General features: G+C 34.4%; 1 protein-coding gene across 4 annotated transcripts in view; it reads right to left on the bottom strand.

Annotated features, from left to right (window-relative positions):
• Usp6nl (USP6 N-terminal like) overlaps positions 1 to 23649 on the bottom strand; it is a 159127-nt gene that overhangs the window by 10324 nt on the left and 125154 nt on the right. For all 4 annotated transcript variants that reach the window (XM_013156505.3, XM_063260152.1, XM_063260150.1 and 1 more), the window contains 7 exons: positions 20350 to 20459; positions 18206 to 18254; positions 16426 to 16546; positions 13124 to 13218; positions 12494 to 12559; positions 12308 to 12407; positions 9529 to 9681 (listed from right to left, as the gene is read on the bottom strand). In XM_013156505.3, the coding sequence (XP_013011959.2) occupies positions 9529 to 9681; positions 12308 to 12407; positions 12494 to 12559; positions 13124 to 13218; positions 16426 to 16546; positions 18206 to 18254; positions 20350 to 20459 (694 nt within the window). The remainder of the gene's footprint in view (positions 1 to 9528; positions 9682 to 12307; positions 12408 to 12493; positions 12560 to 13123; positions 13219 to 16425; positions 16547 to 18205; positions 18255 to 20349; positions 20460 to 23649) is intronic.

Below are 23649 nucleotides of genomic sequence, written 5' to 3'. Positions count from 1 at the left end.
TGTTAAACTGTATTGCTCCAAGGCATACAGAGACTAAGGGCCAACAGGGACAAAGGACTTGTATTTGGATCCAGACTCTACTACTTGAACTTGTACAAGTTAATGTAGCCTTCTCATTGTCAGATTTCCTTTTTATAAACGAAAACAGTAATACACATTTTGTAGATTGGCTGTGATGATTGTAGTTAACATATAAAAAAGGTCTAGTAACGAGTAGTCATCATCCTGAACTGTACAGTTATTTTCAATCAAGTTGCAAGTGCTTATTAATCCTTATTCTGGTTTATCTTATTTTGATTCATCATTTCAATCACAGATCTCCCTGGAATTTATTAACTAAACCTCCCTGTGTAATGTCACCTACGTATAAACACTATGCTATCAAATCTTTCATCTAAGTGATTCATAACAAATACTAAACTGAAAATCAGGATCAAAAATAGATCTCTTTCATTTCCTGGAATATATTAAACTCTTAAAATTTAAAAGGAAATGAAATATCCCAAATAGAAAATTAAATAAAGGATGTGAGCAAAAGAAGAGTGAAAGCAGGCAAATATAAAAGAAATTATCAAAAACAATCAAAAATACTTCTAAAATTGATATAGCTCACTATCGGGATTTAAGAAACAGGTTTTTCCAGTTTGATAATGCACATTGACTTTTTTTAGCTAATAACTTCACCTCTGGGAATTTAATAATTAAGGAATATTTGCTATTAGGATATTCAACTGCAAATGTGGTATTTATACCCAGTGGAGTACTACTCTGTCAAAGAGGGAGAAATTTGAGTAATTTGTAGGAAAGTGGATGCACCCTGAGACCATAACATTAAGTGAAATAAACCTGATATACAAACTTAAATATCGGATGACTTATATGAAAAACTCAAAATATAAAGCAAAGAATTAAGACACATTACATATATATACCAACTCCCCATAATGAACAGTAATTATTACTACAAATGTACTAATAAAAATTTAAAAATAAAAAGATCTTCAAAATTATATTATTTTAGAAAATTATATGCTCAGTGTATGTTTCATGAAATTTAAGTATGAAAGAAAAATATGTGAAATAAATTATGGAATAAAGACTAGTAGTGGCTAACATACAAAAACCTATTAGTTTGATTATTATTTTTACTTAACTACTACATATTCTACTACAAATATACATTATTTACATAATAAAGTTTAAAAGTACAGAATATATTTTAATAGACAGATGATATTAGTATGCAGTTTGAGGTAAAAATTGTAAGCTATATTTTCAGCTTATTCCCCAAAGTATCATAAGGCTCTGTTATGTGATCTACTTTTACCTAAATGTGCTAGGCTAATAGCATTTATCTTATTCATTAAACGAGCCATCATTTTTCTATTTTTTGTGGTGGTGGGGATTGAACCTAAGGTCTTCAGCATGAAAGGTAAGTGCTCTGCCACTGAGCTATCTCCCCAGCCCTAAATGAACAATTTTAACAGATTAATTAGGCATGGCATTCTTAATGGAGCCATCATTAGTGATCACATTCTTTGCTTTTTAAAAGCTCAAAATTCATTTTTCAATTAATCAATGTGTTGATTTTTGCCTTAAATAGACATCACACCTACCTGTCTGGGGTTTGTATAATTGAACCTTTTTAAAAAGTGGAATTACATTTCTTTCATCTATGTCTTCTAAATACTTAACTGCACAGTTTTTCAGAGATGATATCACAGTGCTCCCACTTCAAATGGAATGACATGTAGTAAAATGGGCTGTTCCAGAATACCTAGCATGCTCATCCAGTCAGGTAGCCATCTCTTAGCCACACTGTGGCCTCAGATAGCTTCACATTTCTTCCTAGCAATATATATATACCCTCTCTCCCACTCTATAGCCTCCTTTTTTCCCCGCTGAAAACATGGAAGCATCTAGCTGGGATAAGACTTACAACCCTCCTGCTGCTTCATCTTATTTAAACACAATCACGTGGCTGTAAGTTACACAGTAAGATGAGGAGACGTAAAGAAGGCAGAAGAAGGATCTAATAAAGATCCAATATAGTGGAAGCAATTTAAGTGGAAAAAAGAAAAATACAAAACAAAAAACTTCAGAGTGGGGCAAAAGAAGAAGGTGGGGAAGAGACAGCACCTCTAGGGAGACATTTCCACGGCATAGGCTGTCCCTACATTAAAACACCCAGAGCCTTTTTGCTCCAAAACCTTTTATGAAAGGCACACATCAACAAAAGCAGCAAGTTATATAGGAAAAAGCGAGATTATAGAAAAGACTGACATAATTTCAGGTGAAAATAAAATGCAAGTTATGTGGGAGACTTAATTAATGTAAAGGGTAAAAATGTATTTTCCTTTACATAATATTTTATATTCCAATAAATGCAAATTGTTCTCTAAGGAAGAGTTATTATTACTCTGTATTAATATGACATCAATATACCATATAAGAATTAAGAAGAAAAATTTAACATGCTTCATTTATTGAATGAACAAAAAGGTTAAATTGTGTTGTGGCAAACAAAAATGGAAATGCCTGTTCTAAAATATCCCCCAAGTAGCATCTTAGCTCTTTTCAATTATATTTTCCTTTCCTCCCAGTAGAACATAGCCTCCTTAACACTGACTTCTATTTCTCTTGTATTCCTTACCACAGTGTAAGAATTACAAAGAAGGTACTAACAAAGTATCCATTCACATTTAATTTCTATGAGTTAGAGTAATGATACACTGTTCACACTGACAGGTTAGAAATATAACGGCTATACAGACCCAAGATCCACACAGCTAAGAAATTAGATGTAGCAGGGTTTGTGTGTATATGTGTGTGGGGGGGAGGGGGTTCTGGTACTGATAAAAGGATACTAAGTTTAATTCCTAAATGTCAGCCTCTCATTAGGGACCTGTGTATAAGGGTATCCACACCTCAAATGCATAAAGCCATGTAGAAGCTTTAGCCTCTTTAGTCCCCTTCCTCCCAGTAAAGATTTTCAGTAAGGACAGAAGAAGGTAATGGACAGGGATTAAGAAAGAGCCTCCTAAATACAAAGAGCTTTAAAAAACCAAATGTTAAAGAGAGTAAACAAGTCAGGCACAGTGGTGTTGCATAGTGGTGATGGGTCCTTATTAGGTGCCATGGCCAGACGTAATGCTACGGTTTGCTTAGTTTCAGTGTCAGCTTCCTCTTACTTCCCACAGAGATTTGTGACCACGGAGCTTGTTAAATACTGATCCATGCAAATAAGACACCCAGCATCGTGGTACCCAGCACCAAACTCCATCTTCCTGAAATACTCACTATTAACTCTGCTGGAATGCATGACAAACTAGTTGCTTTCATAACTGGCCCAATACCTACGGAGTGTAATATTCTCAGTAACTCCACAGTGATCATACACAGGTGCAAACTATGTTACTTGCACCTCAGAAAAGGGTCTAAGGGCCCTCTGGAAACACTGGAGTGAGAAGGATGGAAAGAGACAGCAAAGAAAGAGTGAGAAAGAGGTGAGGGAAGAATGAAGGGAAACTCTGTATGTGTGTGTGTCTGTGTGTGTGTGTGGCAGGGGTGGGGAGTGTAAGTCATAAAGGCTGAACACAAGAGAGGACCAGAAAGAGAAGAGAGGAGAGGGCAGAAAGAATAGTGAAGGTAAAGATGGAGGTGGCCACGGGGAAGTTAAGCGCAGGGCATCGCCCTCCTGTCATGTCTGAGTGGAGACTCACTCAGATTCACAACAGCTGGAAAAGGTAAAAGCCTCTCAATGCCAAATGCAGTACCAAACTTGAGAACTCTGTGTCCTGGGCAATCTAATCTTGTCAATTATGAAATTAAGAGGTAAGGGCTGGGGATTTAGCTCAGCGGCATAAGTGCCTGCTTTGCAAGCATGAGGTCCTGAGTTCGATTCCCGGTACTAAAAAAAAAAAAATTAAGAGGAAAAGTCTACTTGACTCCTTTATAAAGATGTTTTCTTTTTGAATATTACTCAACTTTTACTGAATTACAGAAATACTGTGTAGATCCTGTAAGAAGAAATAGTTCCTATGCTAATTAATATTCTCTGTTTTTTTTCCTTTACATTAATCATTTGGTATAATCTCTTTTTAGAGTTATCATTTTGTTCGGTATAACTATTTTCTCTGACCTATAAGCAACTAACTGGAACTGAAGATGTAAGCATAGTGACTGTCAGAACAGACGACTGTAAGTAGGCTACCAGTATTAATATTTATTATCCATATTTCAGTATGGGCTTCCCTTCAACAAACATTATCATGTTACTCCCTCCATATCTAAAATTTCATCCTCTCTTTCCTCCTCTTAAGAGTTGAAGAATTATTGCTCCAAGGAAGCCCTTAGAATAATGGCAAAAATTTCTATTCATTTTTTTTTATATTAAAAAAAAAAAAAGACCAAAAGATAACTATTCTAACTCCACTGGAAAATAAAGGTCCTCTTTAGTCTCTTGGGGCCGCTCTATTCTGGGTCTTACTCAGGTCTCTGTCACCACCCAGTGGACAGCACACTCAACTACAAGATTTGTAGAGGAATGCCTTGGAGGAATTAGCAGCTATTCGCACCCAACGAGACATCTAATTACACAAAGTGCTCTGAGTGCTTTCCCTTAGGAGCAACATTCTACTCTTAAATTGCAACCACAGATCATATGTACTTTGACTGTTTGAACAATTTTCAGTAAGACATGGTTAAAGGGATGCTGCTGGGAAAAATATTTTAGTATTCTGGGAAAGTGCTATCCTACCTCCTTCCAGATCCAATATTAAGTTCGACTGTGTTTCAAAATATTTTTACAAAATTACTCATTTCAAGTATGTATCTAAAAAATAAAAACATTTTTATTTCTGTTTGATATAGCCAGAGAACATATAATTCAAATATTATGACCTTGACTAAAAGTTTGTGTTCTAAATTATAGCTATAATTTTAAAAAATTACTATAGTTAGCCTCATAGACTTGACTACTAGAAAGATAAAGAAGTACAAAGGAGACAAACACATTTCTCACTAGAAATACACACACACACACACACATACATATATGTTTAGTACATCTTTGGGAAGTAATTTGGGTGGGGGGGGGATAGTTTTTAAAAGTTTAACTAGAGTTCCAATTCACACATGTAAAAATCATTGAGTACATGAACATCAGTTTATATTATTTAAATAAAATTTAAAACTTATTCAAACCCTCAAAAAGTAGAATTTTTAAAAAACTAAACAAAATTGACTTATTATTTGAATATGCAAACATGATGCAGAATGGTTCAACACCCCAAGAAATACTTTGTGCTAACCTTTTATAGATAGATTTTATTATTTAAAAAGATATTATTAGTTCATTCAGTTTAAAAAAATAATCATTAATTATTCAGGCTGGGGATGTAGCTCAATGGTAGAACACTTGCCTAATAGGTACAAAGTTCTGGGTTTTGTTCCAGCCCTATGAAAGAAAACAATACAACCACCATGAAAGACTGACTGTCTTCTAGGTGCCAAGTGCTGTATTAATGTTAGTAATGCTGAAACATGGTTGCTGGCCTCCAGAAATATATTTTATCCACAGAGATACACAAACTAAGACAAGGGCCAAATGCCAGAAGTATGAGGACAGAACCATCCCAAGGAGTTCTGATCAGGCACAAAATCAAGGAACCTAAATAAACTTCCAACAGAAAATGGCTTGGAGCTACTAGGGGCTGGTGGGAAAGACTTCAGGAAGCTGATAATAATTAAGCTATGTAGTGGAAACTAAACAAAGTAGATGAGGACAGAGAGGTGAATGTCAGGGGCATTCTTGGAGAAGTATACTCAACGGCACAACACAACCCCTCACACACCTCTTATTAAATTGTGACCTGAACATGGTAATAGCAGTACAATGCATATCACTGGTTTTGGATTCAGACCTGGCATCAGCTGAAAGCCTATTACTTATCACCTGTAAGATCTTGGACAGGTACTTAACCCTGAAAGGCCAACTTTTCTCCATCTCTATGCAATGAACAATATTGATGGCAGAATGGAAATTAAAATTATTCAAAATTAATATAAATGCCCCTTAATGCAAGAATTATAGTCCTATTAAATAAGAAACAAATGAAAAAGAGCAGTGAATGTCATCAAGTTCAAAGATCCTAAAAGTCAAGTGTAGAGATAAAAGATTGAAGAAATGAATCCACCTCTCATCGGTGGAAAGATGCAGTGTTCCTTGAGATGAAAGAACTGAGTTACTGTGCAAGTATCACCTAAGGTACCTGAACAACATGACACAATCATTTAATGGGCACCAACCTCAAGATGAGAGAAAGCACTGCAGCTTGACAGCTGTGGTCACTGTCAAAAACTTGGCTGGAGTTCTAGCTTGCACATCAGCTCATTATCCCTAAAATTTTAACTGAAAAAATTTGTTTTTAATCCTGAAGATCTAGAACTAATTATGGAAAAAATAAAGTATAATAATTTCACATTTTTTGCATTAAGTAATCTGTGTATACTTACTAATTTTATGTATTCTACATTCTACAGGCAAAAAAATCTGACCACGGTTGGTATTTCATGCCAATTTGAAATACCTAAATCAGTCAGGCTTGGACTTTTTTAATTTTAAAGAGAGAAAATCAATAAAAACATGGCACGGAATTTCATAACCATATACTAGGAAATTAACAATGGTTAATACATAGTGTATTGTTATCTTCAAAGTAGATGCTCAGATTACAAGATATAGACATGCAAAATTGATTAAACAATATAAGAACAAACCATTCTCTTCAGCGAACTAAAAGAAATCAGTAGTATAACTATCTTAGCTATCTTGCGTGCATATATATGTATAGGAGATTATCATGATGTTATGGTTATGATGTTATGGTTTAAAGGAAACTATCTGTACAGTATCATGATGTTATGCCACAGATTTCTTGCTAATTAAAAAAGTTTTAAATTTGAAAATAGCAACTTTTTTGTTTTGAGACAGGGCCTCACTATGTCATTTGGGCTGACCTTGAATTTGCTTATGTAATCCAACCTGGTATCAAATTCAAGGTGATCATCTTGCTCCAGCCTCCTGAGTGCTGGCATTACAGGTGTGTACCTACACACCTGGCTTTATTTTTAAAACAGAGCACTTGCCTAACGTGTATGAGGTCCTGGCTTTGATGTCCAGCACTATTAAAGGAAAAAAAAAAGGCTCAAAGACAAAAAACTGGGGTATGTATGTGTGTGTGTGTGTGGGGTGGTGGTGGTGGAATACATTGTATAGGAAGTATTCGCAACATTTATAATAAACTAGCCATCTCCTTATTTTACTAAGAACTTATATGAACAGACCAATAGAAAATGGGCAAAAGATGAGCACAGAAATTAAAAGAAAAAGAAATAAAAATGCCCAATAAATATATATACTACACTTAAAGAAAAGCAAATCAAAACCATGCAATACTCTAATCCAACATCATGTATCTGTGTGGGTGTCATATATTGTTGGTGAAAGGACAAACAAATACAGTATGTATAGAACCAAAACAAGAAACACTCGTGCATGGTTCTCTTTTTTTAAGACAATCTCATTAGTGCCTTCCAATTCCCAGCTCAGGTTATTTTCCTACCATAGGTGTATACCTCAGTGCCCTGTTGTATGTAGTTTTAGAAAGACAGACAGAATATTAAAATTTCTTTGTATAAAATTCATTTAATTGTCTTAATATAAGCCAAAAAGTCCCCCTCCACAAAAAGTAAAGGCTACAACGGTAGGTAAGTAGGTGAAGTTACCAGAGTAGGTTATGGTATTTCTTAACCTATCCCTTTCCCTTGATCGTATGCCTGCTTTCCATATCCACTCTATCACTTCCTAGTGAAAAGACCATATTGTAGACCAACAATTTTTCTTAGAATTATTTTTGAAGATTAAATGGAAGAGGGCCTATAGCACATGCTACATAGTAAAGCGTTAAAAAAACCTATCAACTGCTAATTAGATGCTAAATTATTATCATTATCCTATTCCATTAAATAGGTTTCAAACTTTAATCTCAAGTTCAAATAGTTCTACAATGTATGTATTTCTCTTTACATGTGTCTTTTACTAAATTGCCTTAACTGCCTTTAAAAACATAGGACATTTTAAAATAAATGTTACAATAACAAAAATTTAGTAATTGCTGTTCCAAATGCATTTTCTGGCACAGAAAAGAATTAGCAGAAAATGGACATTATTATATCGAGCAAGGAAGGGCTGACCTCACTTAGCACAAGCAATGGTTTGCCAAGGTCTGTGCTCACACTCAATTAGTGCCATGAGGGGTTGTTTTCTAGTCAATCCTGATGACCCCAAACTCCAGAGAAGTGCCGATTAAACTCCTCTCAGTAAAACATGTGAAGCAGAGCATTTAGATTCTAACTGAAGGGAAAAAGTATTTCTCTTGAGTATAATTCTGCTTTCCCTTCATACAAGCACATCCAAGATGACACGTGGATCAGAAAGTATCAAAGCAACCTCTGTCTCAGGGCATAAATAACTGAGTTTCTTTACCATTCCCACCTACAATCTGCTCATTCTCTTGCCTCTCACCATCCCCTCCACTGCTACAAAGGTAAATTAAGGCAAATAAAACTTCTGGAGCTACCTGGTCAAAACTCTTAAAAGTTATTTCTATTGTGATCTTTCTGTAATTTCTTTTCTATTCTTTTCCTCCTCTTCTACCCGTCTTCTCTCCAACTTCTTGGGTCAAGCTCTATTACTGATCCATTGTGTTTGTTATCATCTGTGTACATGTTCCCTGTGTGCATTCTGAGAACAAGAAACACAGCCTTCTTCCCTGTTTCTTATCCATTTCTTATTCAGAGTACTTATTAAAAATCCTACTAACCAGGTATGGAAAAATGCTTTGAAGTAAAGTGAATAAAATACATTGTCTACACTGCAATCTACCGCAGAGTCCTAGATTGGTCATTAGAAAAACTAAACGTGTTGGGTTTGGTGGTGCATGCCTGTAAGCCAAGCACTTGGGAGGCTGAGGCAGAAGGATCACCATGCATTTAAAGCCAGCCTGGGATACAAAGTTAGTTTAAAGCCAGCTTGAACTACATAGTGAGACCTTGTTTCAAAAAACAAAACAAAACAAAACCAACACAAACCCTGAATTCTACTGTTGATAATGCTATTTGGTGGTTCTATAGCTTCATATTTAAGTGTCAGTTTCCTAATCTATAAAAGGGGCTTTACTTGCTGTACTATTATATATGATTTCAGAAAAAAAGAGATGATGAAAGAGTCTTTATTGTTACACCATGAAGTAACACTACGATTACTTCTAAATGACAGCATAATTTATGAATCAAGGAGATGTAATGTTTACTTGCTTTTTGTTAAAAGAGTGTTAAATAGTAGTGAGATAGTGATTTCTATTGTAATATCACAAGTGTAATGTTCACACTTTGAAAAAGACCTATGCTAATTATACCATGTCTTCCAATCTGAATTTTAATCCAAAGTACAGGGCTATTTCTTACCAGGTTCTGGGAGGTCTAACTTTGCCCGCTTTAGTTCTGCCATAGAAATTTGAAGTTGCTCTATTACAAAATCATCTTCAAAGAAAAAGTCCTTTGCTAGAGTCTCCTGAAGAAATTCTACAAGTTCTTCCATAGACAATTTCATTAGATGTTCTAAGAAAAGATGAGAGAAATACAAAAGTTGAGTCAAAAACTACTTTAGTTTGGAAAGCTAATATATTTTGAGTTCTTTTTCAAACTGGCTTTAAAAAGAACATATATCTCAAACACAGCATTGTGAATATCACTGATACCCAGGGAGACAAACACTGATATGTGATTAAAGTCACATAAAAGCAGGTTAACTGTACTGGGGGGAAAGGGAGAGGGATAAATATAGCAAACATTTTCTTACTGGCTTAAGTATAATATGTAGGCATAATGAGGCACTGATACAAGCTGGAGCAAGAGCTTCATAGAGACCACAGACATAGACAGTCACCCAGGAAGACACGAGGCCTTTCTCTCATCTTGGTTCAAAGATCCAACAACCATAGGCAAAACCACTTTAAGTCCATATTTATTAGTGTTTCAGAATTTTCCCAGAAATGGGTTATTAATTTTGTGAGTTTTATATCTACTTATAAAATGAATTTTGTAGGAAAAAAACTTCAAACAAGGTACAAAGCAGAAAGTAAACATTCGCTAAGATCATACAAACCAATACCCTACAAATAGATGTGTATATTCCTGTGTATGAATTTACAGAACCAAATTATACATTCCAAGTTACTCATCTTCCTGCTTCTGTTCTCATACAATATCAATGTTTATCTCGTTTCAATAAGTATGATTTTATATCACCATTAATGATGACATCATGATACAATGTATGCATCATAATTTGCTTAGCCATTTAAAAATGGACATTTAGATTGTTAAAGTACTGTATTTAAAATCACTGTTTGATAAACCTCCAGTAATAATGTCTCTAAATATTTTTAAGGTAATCACGGAGGAAGAAAGACAGAGAAAAAAAAAAAAAAAACTAACAGTTACCTAACTATTGATTAAAGTACCCAAAAAGAGATTTTTCTGTTTTCAACTGCCAGGTTGAAAATTTTTATTTTTATATTGGAAAATGAAAAACTGCGTATCTTTATGAAGTACAGTGTGATGTGTTGACATATGAATACCACTGGACAATGATTAAGTCAACCTAAATGACAAGGTCATCACTAAACTTACTTATGTTCCTGATAAGAACATCTACTTTTGGGGTAACTTTCAAGTATACTATCCATTACTATTAATTACAGCCACTATGTTATGTAGCAGATCCACAAAAGGTATTCCTCCTGCTGAACTTCGTGTCCATGAGAAACATCTCCCACTCCCCCTGTCCCTCATCTCTTACTCAGTTTTTGACACTTGGTGATAATGAAGGACATGTATTTAAGTACATCAGTTTTGGTTCCCTACGAAAAAGACAGGAGAAAATAGGTTTTCTACAGCTTAGTCAAATGATATTCTGCAATATAAAGTAATTTCTGTGTTTAGAGTTTATTTACAAAGGGTGAAGAAATTTTTCACTTGTTACAACTGATCAAGCAAGGGCCACGTAAGTAAAATAAGAAAGTAAGAGGAAAAAGCTGCAAGGAAATGTAGTATTATATTTCTATTTTTTCACTGTCTAGGAAAAAATTAATACTAATAAAATCTTAATAAAAAGTATAGTTTTGTTCTATAATTTGGTCTATTTATAATCCAGAAAGAAAGGAAGTGACGCAAAGGTGAAGGAAAAGAAGAGAAAGGGATTTCATCTGGTTGTTAGAACCCTGAGTCTTAGCAGACAATTTGCTGTCAACTATGCTGTTTGGTGCTTTACTTTGTTTCTTGGGGAAACAAGGATCGGGAGTAAGAGAAATGAATTATAACGCTTCTGAATTCTTTTTTTGAAAAGTATGAACAATACAGAGATATCCTGTGTTGGGAGTTTTCATTCCAATGTAAAGCATGATTAATCTGGCCCTCCTGAAGTCCATTCTATTAAGTAAGCAACCCTAAAATCCTGTATCAAAGTACTTAACACGTACACCAAATACAGGAAACAGAAAAATCACAAACATGACTGCATGGACTCAACTGGCTTATAGTTTAGAAGAACATGGGTCTTCATATTTAGAGAAAAACTCTCATTTTTGTATTTTAAAGTAAATCGTGGTAATCAAATTTATAGAGCCCCTGACATACTATAACTCTTAATTTAGTTGGTTTTTGTTCCTTCCAAAGTAAAGTTTTGTGACACTATGTAAGTCTGGGCTTGTCCCACAGGGACAAGTCAAAAGAGGGATGGATCTGCAAGATCCTCACTAATCGCTTACAGCTGGATGCTTTTTCCCCTACATGAAGCAAATAGTAACAGAAATGTCCTCTCCATCCCCCTTAGGTTCTTTCCTTTCTCTGTTCTTCTATTACAAATTTTTGAATTTCAGACTAATAAAAAGAATAAGGCCTAGTAGAAACCTATACTTAAAAAATATTAGTGAAATTAACAATTACATTCTCATGCTTAAGTCTGAAAATGATGTAAGAGGAAAAGACCTTTGCAATGTTGTTCAGCTTCTAGTCATGAGAAAGAGCCAATGAAAGTAAATTAGCAACTAAAGATAATTTTTCCATTGATTTTCAAGAATTTTTTAAGCCACTGTTAAAAGACAATGAATCTGACAGACTGGAGATTCATTAGAATTAAAATAAGCTTTGATATTTTATTAAATCTTTAAAAATATTTTCTTACTTTTATGTAATTTTAAGATTGTGTAAGACATAGCAGTAAGAACACGCTCTCCTTCAAAGATGTAGATATCCCATATCCTGAGGTTTAGTGTAAAGGGAGTCTATAACAAAACAGAAGAAAGGTTAGCAGCTTCCCCTCACCTTGTACTTATAATCTTATAATTGAGTTTTGTAAATAAATACTTACACGATCAAGAAAACACTGAAAAAACCACTTCATTGTGTAAAAACTTGTGTAGATTTCTTGAGAATCCTGAAAAAACAAAGACCCCACAATTTCTGGATTGCAGCAAACAAAATACATAATGTAGTACTAAAAAAAGGTAGGAAATTATTGGAGGTAGGTTTTAAGTCAAATATAAAACCATCTTGTTATGAATCCTGTCCATGCTTTTCTATTCTTACTTTTTCTTCCAAAATTTTACTTCTCAAAATTATCCTAAGAATAAGTACCTTCTGAGAGCACTGTAATACATGAGATATTTGTTCATATACTTTATAGGCAATGTTATGTATAGCTCACAAGAAATTAATTTGAATGTTTAAAAAAACCTCAAAATTCACTAAGAAGCCATGTATCTTTAAAAATGTCAGTGTATTTATCTGCGTTAAGAGAAGAAGTTTGTATCTGTGAATTAGGACATAATATAGCAGCAATAATAAAATTTACAAATCTATTGTTCTTCAAATAAATGGGAATTATAAAAACATAATAAATGAAACGGATGACATTATAAAGTAATAAGGTAACTGACCAAACACAGAATTATTGTACCTTCATTCTTGTTGTGAGTTAATCAGTGACACATCTACCTACCAAATGTTGCTTAAGCTTAGACAGAAATTTATTCAGTATTTTTTCATGATGTTCTTGAAATCTCAAGAGTTTAGGAAAACCTTGGACAAAAAATCCTGGAATATAAACATAAAAACAATACTTTAAAAACAATACCAATAAAACCCCCAATTTAAAAATGCCACATATTTCTTTTATTTGTAACTATAAAAAATAAAAAGAAACTTTCAATAGTTACCAAACTATTCTTTCCTTCTCACCAAGAAAGTTTAAATAGACAGATATTAAACTTTGGGCAATAAAACTTTCAGCTAGGATTTGTTTGCTAAAGGTTGTCTATATCTTTGTAATATTATTTTTATACATATGTATATATTTGTCTTTTTCGTTTTTATCAGTACCAGGGATCGAACTCACGACTGCCTGCTTGCAAGGCAGGCACTTATGCCGCTGAGCTAAATCTCCAGCCCCTATAATATCATTTTTAAAAAGGTATTTCTGAAGTAAAAAGTAAATTAAGCTAAGAAAAAAATAGAAATTGAGGCGATTTATCTGTTCTTTTAAGACAGTCATATCTAGAAAGACTAAACTTTTATAAGTTGTTCTAATGATAACTACTTAGCATTTTGCACTACTATAAATTAATTACATAAGTATTTATTAGTTTTCAAGTTTGCTCTTACAATTTTACTAATATCATGTTTCCAAAGTTTGTATCAATTCTTAATCCTGTCTATAAAAACTGTATTTCACATCACTTAAAACATGTAGGTACTATATTGTCAATGGTATACCAACATTGTATTTTATCTCAACTTATACAACATAAGATTTCTCAGAGGTAATGAATGTTAAGTATTAATTTGTGTATTTAACCTATTGACCTTTACATCTATTTTTATTCACGTTTCCTTTCAGCTATTTATATAATCTGTTTAAAGAACATATTCTCAAGAGATATTATTTCACCACATTAGAATTTTCCAACTTAGTTACTATTTAACTTTGAAAGATGTTAATAGACATTGTTTTTTTTCAAGGAATGGGGGAGAAAGGAGTGGTGGCACATGTCTGTAATCCCAGGACTAGAGAGACTGAGGCAGAAGGATCACTGTGAGTTACAGGCTAGCCTGGAATACATTAGCAAGTTCAAGGCCAGCGTGCACTACACAACGAGATCTCATCTCAAACAAACAAACGAAAAAAGAAATGGAGGTGGTGGCAGATCTCCCCCATGTCACATATATTCTTTTGTATATTCATGATGCATATTGCTTATTTATGTTTCTAAGATGTCTTTTAGCTTTAATGAAACCTATTCTGCTTTACTACTTTTTTTTTTTTTTTTTTTTTGGTACTGGAAACTGAATTCAGGATCTTGCTCTTGCCATATTTTGCATTATTTTTTTTTTAACTCAGTCTTCCAGATTTTTAAAAATCTGTCTATTTATCCCGCCACAAAGTATCTGTTTAAAAAAAAAAAAAAAAGCCACACTCCTTCAAAAACCCAAAGAGTACAGTACTGGGAAAACACTGCTTTACAATCTACTAGGCAGAAGTTTTCCTTAACTAGTTCTCAATTTTTGAAGGTGTAAAAATTCCCACAGGTACACGTTCTATTTCTTTGTTAGTAATATTTTCCAGTGAAATTATTTCATAAAAAAATCTCTATCAATGCCATTTTTATGGTCAATTTTATAGGAATTGGAAAATTTTCAAGAGAAAAGGTCAATTTTTGAAAAAAATTAATGCATTTCAGTAATATCAGTAATAACTAGCTCAAAGATGCTAAGATACCTAACCTTTTTCACTTTTCAGTGATACTGCAGGCTTAATATTTTAAATCTCGTCTTTTCCAGACCTAGTTTTGATCCCATACATGTATAAGTGATCCTGCTTTATACAGAAAAATTAGATCAGAGGGAACCTTTAACTGTATTTAATAGGCAGGCAGATTTACAAACAAGTATCTTCACACATTCAAATTTATCTATAATAATGACCTAGCCTATACTTTAAGTGCAAATGTTAGAATATTAGAATATTGCTTTATAGATTAGAATCACAATAATCACTGCTGCACTGTAACTAAGCTAGCAGAAAGGTTTAAAAGAAATGAGTGATTTCTGAATTGGACAGTCTTCCACATAATTATATATCATTTAATTGTAACATTCCATTATATCAAGACAGATCAGCAGCACCACTGCATGGGAAAGCAAAATAAAGACTAATAAGGAAGAGTTCTTTTTCTTCAAAATGCCTTTTTAAATGATACTGTTTATAGGATAGCAACTCAATGTAATAATATGCCTGTGTTTTACAGTCCATTTATAGAATGTAAAGTGCCACAGTTATCATGAAGGCAGTATTTGTTGCAATAGTTGAGATACACACACACACACACACACACACACACACACACACACACACCCTACAGACAGTTTACAAAAGCCCCATGGTAAGATAGCCATAACTTAGAAAATTATTACAGAGCATTTTCTGTGTCAACTTTCCCACCGCATTAAAGCATAAATATTCACAACATGAATTTAGATGATCCACTCTTAGGGTATCTAATGTTAAAGCTGTTCTAAAATTGACATTACCACACAGATGTACTACAACACTAATTTTACATTATATGGACAAATGTCATTTTCATTTCCAAGTTGCAATCCAAATTTTCTGAAACAAAGTGTAATGTATATACTTAGATAAATAAGGAAAATATTATTAAAAATAATCTCCTAATTTGAAAAACAAAACAGTAAGCATGCTTTGAAATACTACAAAGTGTTCAAAACATTTTATCAGCTTTTTATTTAATGGAACAAAAGTTGTGGTGGGAAGAACTAAAAGCCACATTTAAAATATAAAACTACTTAAAATAATTTTTCTTTAAATAGCTAGGTGTCACTTCTCAACTAATATTCTTTGAGAAGAAGTCATACAATATGTTGTCAAAAGTAGTATTTTACTCAGTGATAACTGTATGACAGTAAAGTTTTAATCAAAAGGTATTTTTTCTTTCTCCCAATTATGTATGACTTTTCCTAAATGCTTCCAAACCTAAATTACTTTCTTTTGACCAAGGACAAGAAAGAAAAGAATTTTAAAATGTCAATACACTTAGGGAAAAGACAAAGAAAAATCAACGTAAACCAAAAAGTTCAAAAAAGAAAAACAAAGTAGTAACAAATATTAACTGAACAAGCTCTGAGGAATAGTTTATTGTTCACTTCATTCTACCAAGCATCTTTTAAATTCACCTTTTTTCTTTGTGTTGTTTATTATTTATGATGAACATGAGGTTTTCTTACCATGCATGGCATGTTTGGGACCTGAGAAAAGTTTGACGAGGGCCCAGAAAGCGTCTTCCTCATTCATGTACATGAGCAACAGAGCTGTGATCTGGCTCATTCCCTGACAGTACCCAACTTCCTAAAGAGCAAATAGTAACAAAATCAAGCGACATGTGAATGCACATATGAAAAACTGACACACTAAATGTCAGAAAACAGGTAGATACATTACGTAGTGGACAATTCTAGAGATAATTATCATAGTCTTTATAATATTCTGCCACATATTATAAAGAAAACTGCACTCAAGAATAAAAGGTGTAAAAAAGTCTCATCTACACTTTTTAAAGCTGTTTTCTGTCTGATAATGTTATAGTTTCTGTAAAGATTTCTAATACTTCTTTTATGTTTTATATAATTCTTACCTCGCCGTTCCTTTTTTGCTCAGATGCTGGCAACCCCTCCCCATTTGCTTCTCCTTTTATTTCTCTACAGGAAACTAGATATTTCTTGAAGTGTCCATCTGACTTCTGTCCCCTCTCTTCGTAGATCTGTTTATGATGTGACCTTAGAGACTCATGTTTGTGTCACAAGAACTACAGCTGCTGGAACAGATGAGGATGCGTGGCCCTAAGGGAACAATTATTTGGCTGCACTGACTGATCAGACACCCTACTCTCCAGGAAATTTGAACAAAGCCAGAGAGACTATAATCACTGGAGATTTCTACTTGAACAGTATGGTCACAATGAGTCTGAGGGTGAAATTTTAACCATGGGTAACTAGCAAATAGGTAAAGGAAACCATCTGGAGAGTTACGTAAACACTGGGATAATAATCAGATTCTTTATGGCTTTTGACTACGAGAGAAAAAGTGTAGCTGGTCTTTTTTATAGAATGCTTATCACTTTTCAGCTCCAACTCTCATAAGGCTCTGCTACTGCTTAATTTTTATGGGAAATCCCTTTTTCACTTTTCCTGGTGGGAGCAAACTTCTGCTCTTATAACACAAAGGCTGTAGATACAAGAAAACTTACTATATATCTCAAGGTCCAAAGACTGTGCCCCTGGAACTAAGTCTATAAATATTTACTGAACACTCATTTTAGGTCTCTGCCTAAATTATTTTCTTGCCAAAGAATATAAATTCCTTAAGGGTAGTATGTCTACTACTAAAGACTTTAATTTTGGCGTACCTCCACTGGACCTCACCTATAAGACACAATGTGATACTGAAAGGCAAAATTCTAGGAATAATGAAGAGTTATCTAAAGTTAAGTTAAAACTAATCTAGTTAGCTGGGCATGGTGGCACATACCTATAATCCCAGCATTTAGAAGGCTGACACACAAGGATCTCTGTAGTTTCAAGACCAGCCCGGGCTACAAAGTGAGTTCAAGGCCAGCCTGAACCATAATAGTGAAATCCTGCTTCAAAAACAAAAAACAAAAACAAAAACAAACAAATAAACAAACTAATATAGTTTTCAACTTTGTGTCTTGCCAGGTTCATTCCTAGTCTTTCTCACTTAAAATAAAAACAACAAAGAAATTCTATCCACAAAAAATAAAGTGGAGTGAAAAAGTGTGGTTCACCGGCATACCAGCTTCACTGGTCCTATCTAGGTTTTTCCACTTGTAAGTTGGCTCTGCTCTAGGGCCCCAGGATTGCCACAGATGCCAAAAGAACCATTTGATCCTTAAAGAACTATACCTAGAGGGACCTTGCTAGGAAGGAGTACAGCAAAAAGAATGCCAGAATACAGCTCACAGAATTGGACAGGTATGTTTCAACTTACCGTATTATAAATAGAATATGCAGCAAGAACATGGAATAAAGACTGTTGCCTAGAGAAATAAAAATTTACATTAAACACAATTTAGTTATTTCATATACCTTTAAAATTGTAAACATAAAAACCAACAGATAATCCAGATAAAATTACTACTGTAGTAACGAAAATTCTCCCAAGCTGCAATAGTACTTTAAGCACTTTAAATTTGAAACTAGATAGAAGGTATAACAAAAGCATAAATGGCTTCAAAATTTCTTAAATTTGTTGCCTTCTTTCATTGATCTATCTTATTCTGAAATAATCTCAACAGACCTAGCTACTGATTTAACAGGACAGGGGCATGGCCTTTGGAAGACTCAGTTACAGCACCAGCTGATCAATACCTGGCAGGCCTGGGCCAATATCCTATAAGAGAAGCTGGTTATGTTTTACATTGCTCTCAAATAAAAGGTACTGTTTTTTCCACAACCAGGATTCAGGAATACAAGATTCAAACTGTGGAGTGGCTCCTTTCATTCTTAACTCTAAGGATTCACTAATAAATTTTTGCTTCCTGTGTCTACAAACTTAGGGTCTACTGATCTGGAGATCTTACTTAGTTCCAGAAGGAGAATGTTTCGTTAGGAGATGTAATAGTGACTGAACTGATAGTACACAGCCACCTAACTCTGGGCTCTGTGTGCTACTTTAGGCTCCCTGAGCCTCAAAAGGCAAAGGAAGATAACTGATCGTGACTGCTAAGGGAATGAGGAAATACTATCCAAAGAACAAAAGGAGTAATATGTGAATACAGGAGACCTCTGAGGCATTTATTAGTATTACCACGCCTTGTCAGTAAAGTCAATCAAAACCTACAACCGAATTCATGCAGGATTGTAATGGTCCACATGTTAAGGAATGAATCAAGTTTGAGCTGAGGCACCTGCTGAAGGCAAAGGTTATATAGAAGGGAGAATAGAAGAGGGTAGTCATGAATATCACCTATAACTATATAGATGCTTGTAGAAATGACTATAATTGTTGCAGTTACTCTTTCCTTTATATGGTATATTTTGTGTATGTATTTTTGTTTCTCTTATCATATAATATATAAGTAACTTTTTATCATGGTATTTAAGTTACAGGATATCACAACAGAAATGTGACCATCACTCAAGAATTTAACATCTACTTGTGAGGAAAGAGTTTGCATATTTTCAGTTTTAATCAGAATAGTTGTATCACGTTAGACAGAAGTATGTCTTAATAATTGTTTAAAGAGATACACATGAGTATTAAGTTGAAGTGAATTATGATGATTCGGTTTGTATCAGTTTGACTAGGTACATTATTAAACATTGTTTCAATTTGTTGCTGTGAAGGTATTTTGTAGATGTAATAAAAATACATCATCTGCTCAATTTAAGTAGGGGAGATTGCCCTGTGTAATCTAGATAGGCCTGATTAAATTTGTCTTCCCTGAATAAGAAATTCTACCTAGGGACAGAAGCTTTGGTGCATGCCTGGGAATTCTAGCCCACCCATCTTGGTGTCCTGCTGTGGATTTTGAATTTGCCTATCATCTTTACAACTGGATAAGCTAGATTCTTGGTGTATATCTGCTTCTGCTTCATTGGTTGATCTGACTGATCACAGGTCAGAAAAACTATACATTTCATTCACAAATGTCACAGCATGCATGACATGCTAATGTGTAATATCAATGTCCCAACCATATATTTAGTTCATTAATTTTTCATTTCATTCATTTTCATTTCTTTTAGTTTCCTCTATATGTAAGATCAAGTTATACATATGCATTTATCAGTGACAATTTTCAAACCACTCTCTTTTTTTCTACAGCTCTGAATAAAAGAATTCATTACACTTTTATTAAATTCTCAGATCATAAAATGATTTACTAAATGTTGTCTCACATACCAAAGATTCAAGTTATTTGGTACACATAAAGGACATAAATCAAAAGGATCAAGATGAGTCATGTATATGTACCAATACACCAAGTGAATATATTCACAATGTATAGCAAACACATACTAAAAAATTTTTAAAATCAGTCTATATAAGATATTCTAAGCACTCACATTTTAACCTAATAGAGACTTTATAAGTGCTTTTTACATTGCATAATATTAAATTTTACTTACTTAACACCGTATCTGTCTCTAAACATAATATGGTCCCTAAATGTACGGTTGACATCAAGGTCTATTTGTCTGATATCAGGCGAGCAGCCTCTTGCTCTGTGTTTTAATTTCTAAAGAAAAAGGGAAAAAAGCACATTTTTATGAGATTACTTGTTGACAACCTATGATTAATTAAAAACTGTTTCTCATTTAAAACTCTGTTGTTGTGGTTGTTTATGAAAGTCACTGCATGGTTAAAGAAAAAAAAACAAAACCAAGCTGGGCATGGTGGCACCTGCCTGCATGTGCTACCCAGCACGCAGGAGGCTGAGGCAGGAGGACTGCTGTGACTTCAAAGCTAACCTGGGCTACAAAGTGGATTCAAGGCCAGCCTGAACTGCATAGTGAGACCCTGTCTCTAAAAGATCCCCTCCTGCAAGTCAAAGGCTTAGAAAAAGGTACACTAAGAAAACCTTCCTTCCCCTCTGTGCCCTTAACCCTTCCCTCTGTCCTCATCTCCTTTTCTTTCTATCATGTCAATACAGTTAGATTTTAACTTAGGACAGGAAACTTTTCAGGGTTTGAATCACTAAGATTATGTGAAAGCTCTTCCTGAGTCATGTGGTCTGTTAAGACTTCTTTCGTCTTTCTAGCACAATATTTTTATTTTCTTTTAATCATTACATTGCTTCTTGATTTGCTTCATTCTCTATGTGCTTGTAACTAAATCAATGCCAAGCTCACTGTAAACTACAAATCTCTGTAATGTTCTGAAAGAACACATATTCCAGTGAGTTCACCTGGGAGACCGCTGTCCCACAGCAGTCTCCCCACCTCCTGCCTAGGCTCCCTGGCTTCTGGGCTGCTGCCCAGTTTGGCCTCTGCCACGTGCTGGGCTTCTCTCTGCTCTGCTCTTGGCTTGGCTCCAATGACACCTGGGTCTCACATCTTGCGTTCTTGGTTTAGGCAATACACTCAATAGTGGCTCCTGTGAAAGGGTGTATGGAAGATAAAGTTTCTAAAACCTCTAATGTCTAATGACTCTACCCTCTCAATAAACTGTCTGTTTATTGAACCGTAAGTTAGAAGATGTCTTTGCTCAAAAGGCACTGTTTATCTTCTGGCCTTCCACAGTGCATGTGAAATCTTTTGTCATTACATGATGTCTTTTTTCCCTCTCTGGAAGTTTACAGGTGCTGTTTCCTCCATGTTCTGAAGCTTCCCATTTCTCTACTTAATTTAGATCTATATTTATCCACAGAGATGCAAACCATTAAACCCTTGAAATTATAAAAACTCATAAACTACTCAGCTCTGAAAACCTGTCTTTAATAATTCATTTGTCAATTTACTCATTCTCCCCTCCCGGGTTCCCATTTTTGTCTTTATGAAACTCTGATTATTACAATGTAAAATCTCTTAGGCTGTTACCAATTTTTCTTATATTTTCTCTATTCCCTATCTCTGTGTCTTTAAATTTTATTTTTTGGGAAACTTCTTCAATCATTACTTATCAATTAAGTTTTTCATTTTTCTTAAGTTTTCCATTTCTATAGTCATAAGTTCTCTATTGTTCTCAAAAGCTCCTTTTTACAGCACTCTACACTTGTTTTACGGATGTAATATCTACTTTAGTTCTCTGAAGGTATTAACAACAATAATCTTTTTAAATTTTCTTCTTGCTTTGTAGTCTGTTTCTTACAAGTTTCTTATTTTTCTATTTGTTTTCATTTAACCCTTTCCTCAAATGCAAAACTTTGATGTTTGCTTTTATTTAACAGCAAAACACATGGTGGCACATGCCTATAATCCTAGTACTCTGGAGGCTGAGGCAAAAGGATCATCGTGAGTTTAATGCTAGCCTATACAACAAAGTGAGACCTTGCCTCAAAAACAAACAACCAAAAAAGCCATAGCAACAACAACAAAAAACGGTAAAACACTAAAAAGGCTGTGTGCTGGCTGGGCAGTTGCAATGGGGTCCCTGGAAATCAGTTTATTTTTAGAAGTGGGCATATTCCCCAGAAGGTTGTTCCCATCTCCATCAGGAAAATCAACACTGAGCTGCCAAAGCTCTGGGAGCATAGTTGGGAAAAAAGGCGAGGTTGCCTAACATTTGAGATATCCCATTCCTCTGGTTTCATGACAGCAGCTCACCTCAGCCATGTCTGGGCTGTCCCAGTCCAAAAGTTCTCTCTACAAACTGAACCTTTAGTCTTGGTCCAGGACTAGAAGGAGACTTGAGGACTCTGACTGCTTCTGAAACAGGCTTTTAGCCACTTTTATGTTTCTCTTCATCTCCATTTTCAAGACACCAATAGCTGGCAATTATCAAGCTTCAGAAGATCTGACACACAAACCATGTTGCTTCTCCAATTTCCCACTGTCATTCTAGAATTCAGTTTTCTTGAGTTTAAAAGTATACTAAATTCCTGTCTACACTTTAATTTCGAAAAATTGGAACTTTGGGAAATTCCAGAAATTTCATTTTTTTTTATACCTCGTAGGTTTTCCTTTAAAAAAAATAACTATGCTGTCAATGTAGTGGCATTTCAGGGAGAATCAAGCTAAATTAAAGGAAGCCCATGTTTAGCAGATGAGAAGATAAAAATTGTATTAATCTGTAATAATTATGTCTAAGTATAAATAAGCATCTACAATCACATTATAGTGATATATTTACCATGTACTGATCATACAGATTCCTGATACTACTAATCTAGTAAATATATATAAAACCTGCTAATCCTTGACATAAACTAAAAGTTGAATAAAGGCTATATGGGTATGTAGAAATGTATATGATTCTGGCATGTATGTGTGTGCATACTAACTATTTTGTGAGTATGTGGATTGCTTCTAAAGCTTTTTAAAACATGAAAAGTGGGCTGACAGTGTGGCTGGCACAGTGGTAGATAGGGCACTGCCCTGGCATTTGTGAGGCCACAGATCCCATCCCCAGTTCTGCAAAGCAAACAAAACAAACATGAGGAATAACTACAGTTATTCCAGCACTCTGAAGACAAGGAGAACATTTATAGCAATGTGTTACAATTATATTGTCAATAAAATATTATTGTATGCTATTTCTCATAAAAGTTGGTATAGCAGACACTTCACAGACACAGAACAGTCTCTATATATTTGGTTATTATCTTTTCTTTTTAAAGGTAATAGGTAGGTACAGAGGTTTGGTACAAGGTGAGATGCTGAAACATAGGAAGGAAATGTCTGACGTAACAAAAAAGTGCCATGAAACAAAACATGTGGGAAGCAGAGAAAAAGACCCAAATACTTCCGTAGTATTGGCTTCTCTTTAAG

The sequence above is a fragment of the Cavia porcellus genome, unplaced genomic scaffold (genome assembly GCF_034190915.1).
Source record: "Cavia porcellus strain 051 isolate PalLab524CR breed Dunkin Hartley unplaced genomic scaffold, mCavPor4.1 scaffold_13, whole genome shotgun sequence".
NCBI classification, from domain to species: domain Eukaryota; kingdom Metazoa; phylum Chordata; class Mammalia; order Rodentia; family Caviidae; genus Cavia; species Cavia porcellus.
This window is presented reverse-complemented; position numbering and strand designations above follow the sequence as displayed.